Here is an 8,816-nt window from a genome sequence, read left to right on the forward strand (position 1 = left end):
TTGCCTTGATTCATTCTTATGATAAGCCCAAGACTTATGAAGAAGCAACATATAAGGAGTGGCAACTTGCTATGTCTGAGGTACTGAATGCTCTAGAAAGAATGAAAGCTTGGGACTTGGTGAAACTTCCTCCAAGACAGAATGTTGTGGGTTGTAAGTGGGTATTTAAAATTAAGACAAAATCAGAGGATCAATTGAACGTTACAAGGCAAGATCAGTTTCAAAAGGTTACAATCAACAATTTGGAATAGATTATTTAGAGATATTTGCTCCAGTTGCTCATATGACCACTATTAGAACTCTTCTTGCAGTTTCTTCAGCTAGACAATGGAATCTGTGGGAGCTTGAGGTAAAGAATGCGTTTTTAAATGGAGATTTAGATGAAGAAGTCTACATGCAGCTTCCTCAAGGTGTTTCAGATTTAGAAGGAAGAGTGTGTGAACTGAAGGGAGCTCTATATGGGCTGAAACAAGCCCCAAGAGCTTGGTTTGAAAAGTTCAGCTCAACAATTAAAGAAATTGGATTTAGTCAGAGTTTTCATGATCCAGCTTTGTTGCATCTTCCACAAAAAAAGGAAAATATTTGTTACTTTTGTATGCGTATGATATGATTATTACAGGTGATGGTTTCAAACTTATTGATGAAACAAAGAAGAAATTAGCACAAATGTTTGAAATGAAGGATCTGGGATTTCTAAAGTACTTATTGGGTCTTGAGGTTGCCTACTCAAAAAGAGGTTTCTTTTTGTCCTAACATAAGTATGCAGCTGATTTGGTGACTAAGGCTAGATTATATGATGAAAAGAAGAAAATAGTTTCACCTATGCAGGAAAATGTGAAACTAAAGCCTTGTGAAAGGAAAGAATTGAAAGACTAGACTGTTTATGGGCAACTTGTTGGCAGTCTGATTTATCTCACTATTTGTAGGCCTGACATAACGTATCCAGTTCATGTGTTTAGTCATTTTATGAATGCACCCAGATCAACACATTTAGCTGTTGTTTTGAGGATTATTAGATATATAAGAGATACTATGGACTATGACATGTTCTTTTCATCATCTAATTCTGAGGACCTTGTGGCCTATTGTGATGCTGATTTTGGTGGATCAGTTCGTAACAGAAATTCCAGAACAGGATTTTGTATTTCCCTTGGCAATTCTATGATCTCCTGAAAGTGCAAACTGCAACAAAGAGTGACTTTATCTACAATTGAAGCTGTATAGGGCTATGGCCCAAACTACAACTGAGATAACCTGGATAAGGTGGCTGCTAATTGAGATTGGGGTTCTGGTTGTTAATAAGACCAGGTTGATGTGTGACAACATGAGTGCTATTCATATTGCCAAAAATACAGAGTTTCATGAAAGAATTAAACATATTGAGATTGATTGTCTTTTTATACGAAAAACATATGAAACAAGATTAATATCTCTAGAACATATAAGGACTGAAGACCAAGTTGCTGATAGTTTACAAAGAGTCTGTCACCATCTAAGTTTAAACATTTTGTTGGCAAACTTGGTATGATCTCTCTTAATCATGCCAACTTGTAATATGTTTTAACTTAATTTACAGTTTTAGCCCTTGTAAGTGAGGTCAGTCATTTATTAACTAAGGGCAGTCTTGTATTTTATTGTCTTTAGTAGAGTATTAGTTAGGGTTTTTGTTCCCTATTGCTGTAATCTTTCTTTTCTACACAGGAAGAAGATGACATGAAGAGAGCTGCTGCTAATGTACTTCCGTGCAGATTGAAATAACATTGAATCTTCTTGTTTTCTATGTTTGGGACTGTTGGATTTAACATTAACAACTAAGCTTCTTTCTCATCCTCTTTACGCTGTTCATAATTGTTTGTAATGGATAGAAATGGTAAAGCACAAGTACCTTTACAAAAAGAATTAGGTGTTGCTATATGCTGTATTAATCATCTTTCCTTTTCATCATGAGTGAAACAAATAACATGTTCCTTTTTTCTCATACAAACTCTTGTATCTGGAGATGTTCATTTTGGTGCGGCTAGAATCAAAACTCAATTAGATGCCTTGGGGTTATTTTACCGAAGCTGGTTGTTATAGAGTGTTTGCACAATATTTGTGAAATGTTACATAGCAACCTGGATGGAATCCTGACTATGAGATTAAGCTCCCAAAAAAATAAAAGAATTAAATTTCAACAAAATGAGTGAACCCACAATAATCAATGTCCCAACTAATCTTTGCGATGTCATTAAGAAACATTATTAGGAAACATTATACCTATGGATCCCAGGTAGAACCAAGTTTGAATTAAAACTACATGATTTCATAACAAAGTGGGCGCGAGCTGATAAAAAGGTCCTTGTAAGAACTCCATTCTACTCTGCGTGACTGATGCTGACCAAATCTATGAATGGGTGTTGGTGTCAGCACAAAAATACTTAGAAATATTAAATAGAAGATCTCAGGTCTGTCCAGCAACAAGGAAGCTTGATCAAGGATAGAAATTTGAGATATCATGAGCTTGGAGCACAATAATAGGAGTGCTTTCAAGGAGCATGAATTTCAGTACACAAAAGCTTCATTTTGTATTCTAGTCAATGAAACATGAGGGAAGAATTCCCCTTTAGGTTCATTTTTCAGGTCATATGATGATTTGAGTCATTTGACACAGAGGTTACTTGTACTGCAATAGGTAGGACCGTTGGATGGACATGCTTGGAGTCATCCTCTTTTTTCTATGTAGGATGAACTTTCTACTATCAGATAATGATGAAAATTTTCCAACCCTCAGATTACTGCAAGAATCTCCTTTTATGCGGGCCAGTAGGAGAGCTCATTTTGTTTGAATTGTCCTCTTGCATTAAAGCACACCTTTTTTTATCTCCTATTTTTTTTATCAGATCAGCTTCCTATGTATCATTTGAGGATCTGTCAACAACACGAATGGTCCTGAAAAGGCTGTTTTGAGATCAGGCTGGCATTGACATTCTTTTTTTAGTTTTATCACAGCTTTTGTGACTTTTTTGCTCCATTGATATGTTACTTTATTTGTTACCTTTCTGATGTCTTGGGTCTTTTTTGATAACCTTTGAATATAGTTTCTAACATAATTCATGCACCCAAGAAATCTCTGACATTGAATTTTATCTTTCAATTCATTTGAGAATCGTTCTACATTCTTCAAGGCATGTTCCTGCATCATAATTTTTCCTTCTTTTAATTTCACACCCAAAAAGTCAATTTCCCTTTTTGCTATCTGAAATTTTTCTTGCCATGTCTATCATAATTTCTGTTCAAGTAGTTTGATTTTATTATAGAAAACTTCTGCTTTCCCCTATTCCCAGTAGCGCTACTTGTATGCCATAACAAATCAAAGCCCACGCCCTCTGTTGGTTATGTGCAGCCACAAGACTGTGTGTGCCTTGTATCAACTTCACACCCACCTTGTGGATATTTTCAGTAATCAGTAGTAAAAGAATGAAGCTCAAAGACCTTTCCCCATCTGAGAATCTAGATGACTTAGTGCTATTGAGACCATGATTCCTCAATGACCCTCTGCCATGGCATAGGAAGCAAAAGTTATCACACTACTGTTTCCATGAGTAGCCACTGTCTAAGCTTTAAAATAATCATACTGGAATAGAAACAAACAGCAAAAGAGGGAGAGAGGAAAAGTAAAAGGAATACCACATATAAACAGTAACCAGAAAGCACACATTTACATTTACATTTACATAGCTAGTTAAAGAAAAAGTTAAAGAACTACCACAATGGATGGTCATCAGAGGAAGGGATAGGTGGAAAGCACGTTGTCGGAGATGGATAGGGCATCAGAGGGGGGATCGATAGAGAGGAGTATGTCAGAAAAATGAAAAGGGATCTGCGATCAGAGGGGAGATTGCCTAACAGAGAGAGGAACTTTATTTTAAGCCTCAGACGCCAAAATGAGGATCGATAGCATTCTAACAGATCTTATCGCTGCAACAGTGAGGCTATTTTGTGAAGCCAATCCAACTAAATGAAACTTGGGGGTTGTGATTCCTGATATGAATACTTGGTTCAAGTATGAAATATATAAATTTTCATAATCCCTTGTGGCATCCTATGTGTATGGAGGGAGACTATTTAAATGAAAGAAATTTAACTAAATGGGACTAGGCAGGCCGTTATTCCAGATATTAATACATGGTTCAAATATTAAATACATAAATTCTTTGGAGTCCTTTGTTACATCCTATGTGTGGGGAGGACTAGAGAATAGTCAGGCAAAGCTTGGTGTAACTGTTCACACCACATTGTATAAGCCTAATTTGACCAATGATAGAACTCTATGGTCATCTTCATAAGAAATCACTTCCATGAGTTGAACAAGGGCCAGAAGCATGTACCTTAGATTCTTGCTTGGTTCTAGCAATTATTGCCATGCCATAGTTGCCAATATCATTCTTGGCAATGCTTCAGGAAGCTTCTTTGGATTTTCTTTTTCAAATGTTGTTTTCCTTGAAAAATCTCAGTAGCTTTATAAATTGGAAATTGATCTTATTACAATATTTTTGTGACCTTATAAGGTTATGTACATTTTTTTATGATATTTTGGAGATTTTGTGATACCTTTTGATGATATTATCGGATAGCTCTATAATGTGGATTAGTGTAAAGTTTTAAGGATGTTGGTGGATATCATATATTAAATGGAATTCAGGTAGCTTTTCTTGTGATCTCATTTCTCTTGTTTGGAACTTAGCTGCTATGCAAATCTAGTTGCCACATTTTTACAATTTCAGAAGCATTGCATCATTATATATATATATTTTTTTCCTTATTCTATAATACTTGCTTGAGAAAATTTGAGTAGCTTTTGCATGTGGCATGTTTGTGAAACCAAGTGTCTTCTTTGTTTTCTTTACTCTATTGCACTCAAAAGGCTAATGAATAAGCAGAATGTCATGAATCCGGTGGACCGCATGAAACAGTAAATAATATCTTTGTCTTGCTTTATGTATGTGTAATTAAATAGCTATGTGATTGACATTTTACTTTCCGACTTGCTTGTGAAAAGCTGAGCAGGTCGCCTTTATATGAATCATGGCGGAGTGCTATTAGTGGCTTCAGTCCTAGAAGTTTCAGAGAAGAAGCTTGGAAAAAAACTAGCCGCCGCATGCAAGAAGAGTATGAAGATGAAATGGAAAGAGTGGTTAGGAATATTCCCTACCTATTAATTTCTTTCATTCAGCATATTACTCCCTGCCATTTGCATCTGTTGTATTTCAAGTGCTTTTTGCTGCATCCATGTACTTCACAAGTGCTCTACTTCTGGTTTCTTCTTTATGTTACACTTTTTTACATCAAGAGCCTTTACATACTTAACTTTGCAGCATGTGCTTTTTATTTTGGTGACTAGACATGGTTGATGGCTTGGTTTCTAGTTGCCTGTTCTCCCACTTGGAATCTGGATTGGCTTCTCTTTTGGATTTCTATGTAGGAAAAGAGTTATTTGAATATGACTATTTCTATTGCCAAGGAGGGTGTGCTGGATGTGTTTACTGTTCAGGATGTGATTAGGCATATATAGTTGTGTATGTGAGCATTTGTGTGTAAAGCATATATTGTTTCGTGGAAATATTATGATCGGAAAACTGTGAGAAGGAGATGGAGAGAGCTTTGAAGGTTAATAGGAACTGCTGCGTTTGAAAATTTTCACATTCACCTCACTCCTAAAACTTGTGACAGGAAAGAATAAGACGAATGCAAAGTGTTTTCAATTGAGAAAGAAATAAATATAAGAGAAGCTATGAGAGCTGGAAAGATAGTGGCCCAGGGGCTTATCAACAATTTCAGCGGGATTATTGGTATTGGAAGACTGACACGACCTACAAACACCAAAGAACCAATTCAGGAGCTGCTCGCAGGGAAAGCGGAATTCATGCATTGTCACACCATTACTCTATTTTGGGCCTTGATAGGTACTCATTTGTGGACTTTAAAAGTTTTCAATTGGTTGGAAGTTGGCCATGTATCTCCTTTGCCTTTTGGTTTTGGCATTGGCTATTCATGTGGTTTCTCATATAATGGTAGTTACTGCTCTGGTGCATACATGAGTTCAAAATATCCCAGGATAAGGTTCGCAGCTTTGGCTTCTTTTGTGACTGCTTACCTATAGATCTAATAGGCAATGATTTTTTTCTTTAAGCCCTTCTACTCTTTGTATCTTTTCACATTAGAAAGTCTAACAGTTGGTCATGCATGTTCATCCCTCCCAGGCTCCCAGTTAGTTTGCTGATGGATAAGGTATGTGTTGGACCCAAGGATTTTCATTTCTGCTTAGATAACAAATGGTTGGATTTTTCGGTATTCATCCAGATTGATTTAAGAAATGACCCCAAACCTAGACCAAGTAATGCTAAGGGCATTCTGACATATATTTTACGTTAAAAGTACATATAACGTTCTTGGGCCAATTGAGTCAAGTTGAATATCCAAAGAAAAGTATCTACCAATCCAGTCAATATATTTCTCGTATCAGGTTTAGGTTGACCCAAGTAAATACTTGGACATTGTTTTCCATTCCAATACTCTAGCACTTGGTTCAGGTGGAGCGAGGTATGCAATGACTACCTGTACCTTCACACCCTACTCTTAGTTAGGGGTGTCAAATTGATTGGATTCAAATAAGATGCACCCTTTCCCACTCAATTTATCAAATGTTCACATATTGGATTTGAACACAGATGAAGAAATGACTATACCATGCACAACCAAATCAGATTGGATCTAACTTTTAATTTGTGATTGCAAAATCCACAATATTGATTTGGACCCAATCCGGGCCTGCCTTAATATTAAATGAGTAGCAGGTTGGATCTTATGTCCCGCACCTGCCCATATATATTGTTATTAATAAAAATAATTTTATCAGGTAAATAAAAATTAATTTAATATTTTGTAGCCACATGATTTACGTATAAGATATTGGATTATTAACTATGCCTCCTCATCGCTTTTGATAGCTTCTTAAAGCTAAGCTCCCCATTCCTTCCTCTTCAATGTGGGGCTAAACAATGAACATGTTGTTTAGCCTATATTGAAGAGGAAGGAGTGGGAGCATTTTGGCTCCTTGTTCAATCACAGATGTGTGTAAAGCCGAATTTGATCTGGCTGGCATCGAGCCAAGTATCTAATGGGCCAGGTTAGTCTGGTACTCGACCCGAATGGGCCAGGCCTGGGTGCTGCAGTCGGCCTGATGGGGCCTAATAATCTTTTTTGTTTTTGTTTTTCAATGTTCATCCCATAGACTGACCCCTTCTTATAAGTGTTGCTTAGGTGGCTTTTCTAAAAGATTTTAGATATAGGACTAAAATTTTGTACTGCACTTAAGTAATCAATAAAAAATAAAATGTGACTTTTGGTATACCATGTGCACTGCACTGGGCATAAGCCTCTAAAGCATTTTTTAAAAAAAGGTATCGGATCAGGTAGTGGGCAGTTTTTTGGGCCTGGTACCTGGTAAACCCTGGGTCCAGCCCTGTTATTAACAGGCCAGGTAATGGGCCCGACACTAACTCAACTGGGCTCACTGGTCCTTTTTGAGAATCGGGTCATGCAGAGTCCTACACTTGAGCTGATGGCTGCACAATCTCTTCACCAATGTGCCTTTTATGGAACTCTGGTTGCTGAGTTGTGTAATCTCTTGCATCATTGGCAACCTTACCAAATACATGTTTATAGCTTTATATTTGTCTGCACCTTTAATGTTAGTTTGCATCTCCAGATACTCATGCATTTATTGATTATTTATAGATCACAAATTTTATATTATTGCTACTTCATTTGGATATTAGATTTTTATTTAAATTTTCTCTGTTGAGGTTTGGATCCCTATTCTTAACCAAAAAGAAACATTGCACATGTGGTTTTAATTTTTGGTTGTTTTTTCCTTGTTTTGCATCTTATTTATGATAGACCTGCTTCCCCATAGCTAAGTGGTGACTAATGTAAATTACTAGTATGAGGTTCAGGGTTTGGGGCCTGATAGAGAGAGATGAAGAGAGAGCATCTTATTTAGGAGATTAGCCTGATTATTTTTGTGTCTGCAGGTTTAGGGCAAAGCCTTGCACAGAGGAGGAGATTAAGGTATTTAAGCTCATTTCTTCTGTATTTTTACTTGGATGCCTTTTTTATGGGAGTGAGTGTTCTTTATGCTGCCTTATTTTATTGTCTTATTGATGGATGAAAAAACTCATAACTTTTAGACTTTCGCCTTGTAATTTTTATTGCTTGTATTTTAAGTGATTGAAAAATGAAAGATGAAGAACAAGTGCTGAAATTATTTGAATCATCATGTAGTGATAATATAAAAAGTTTGTGTTATTATAACTGAATCAGCAGAGCTGCCGATTTGGTGAATCAGCCGCTTCACTGATTTGGCTGAATCAATTTTAAATCGTCCAAAAATATTTAAAGTTTTTTTAAAAGTAAAGGAAAAAATGTATAAAAATAAACCAAACATGAAAGAATTATTAAAATATTTTAGAGGCAATCATTGTTGGTCAACATCAACATCCATGATCCATGCATGCTTGACTTGCTTAATTCTTTTCATCATTTCAATGATAGAGGCAGAACGAATCTAACCTTCAATAGCTTCAAATTAAAATACTTATTGAAAATAAAATGAGCATATTGATAGTTTATGACAAAATTTAATGGTTTTCTGATGTTCCTGACATCTTACTCAATCTCTTCATTTGATGAACAGAAATTATATGTATTGGCAACTTCTTTTGATGGGTTGCAAATACTTTTGAATGTTAGATTTAAGCTATGCACCACATAATGAG

General features: G+C 36.1%; 1 protein-coding gene across 7 annotated transcripts in view; it reads left to right on the forward strand.

Annotated features, from left to right (window-relative positions):
- Nucleotides 1-8,128, forward strand: part of LOC116252212 (uncharacterized) — a 40,097-nt gene extending 31,969 nt beyond the window's left edge. For 4 of the 7 annotated variants that reach the window (XR_007573154.1, XR_004172096.2, XR_007573155.1 and 1 more), the window contains 3 exons: nucleotides 5,039-5,173; nucleotides 5,710-5,942; nucleotides 8,073-8,128. Coding sequence is in view for 2 of the 7 variants with exons in the window: in XM_050077313.1 (XP_049933270.1) it covers nucleotides 27-251 (225 nt within the window). In the remaining 5 variants the exon portion in view is untranslated. The other 3 variants (XR_004172094.2, XM_031626334.2, XM_050077313.1) reach the window with 3 other exon arrangements.
- The last annotated feature ends 688 nt before the right edge of the window (nucleotides 8,129-8,816 follow it).

The sequence above is a fragment of the Nymphaea colorata genome, chromosome 4 (genome assembly GCF_008831285.2).
Source record: "Nymphaea colorata isolate Beijing-Zhang1983 chromosome 4, ASM883128v2, whole genome shotgun sequence".
Taxonomy (NCBI): domain Eukaryota; kingdom Viridiplantae; phylum Streptophyta; class Magnoliopsida; order Nymphaeales; family Nymphaeaceae; genus Nymphaea; species Nymphaea colorata.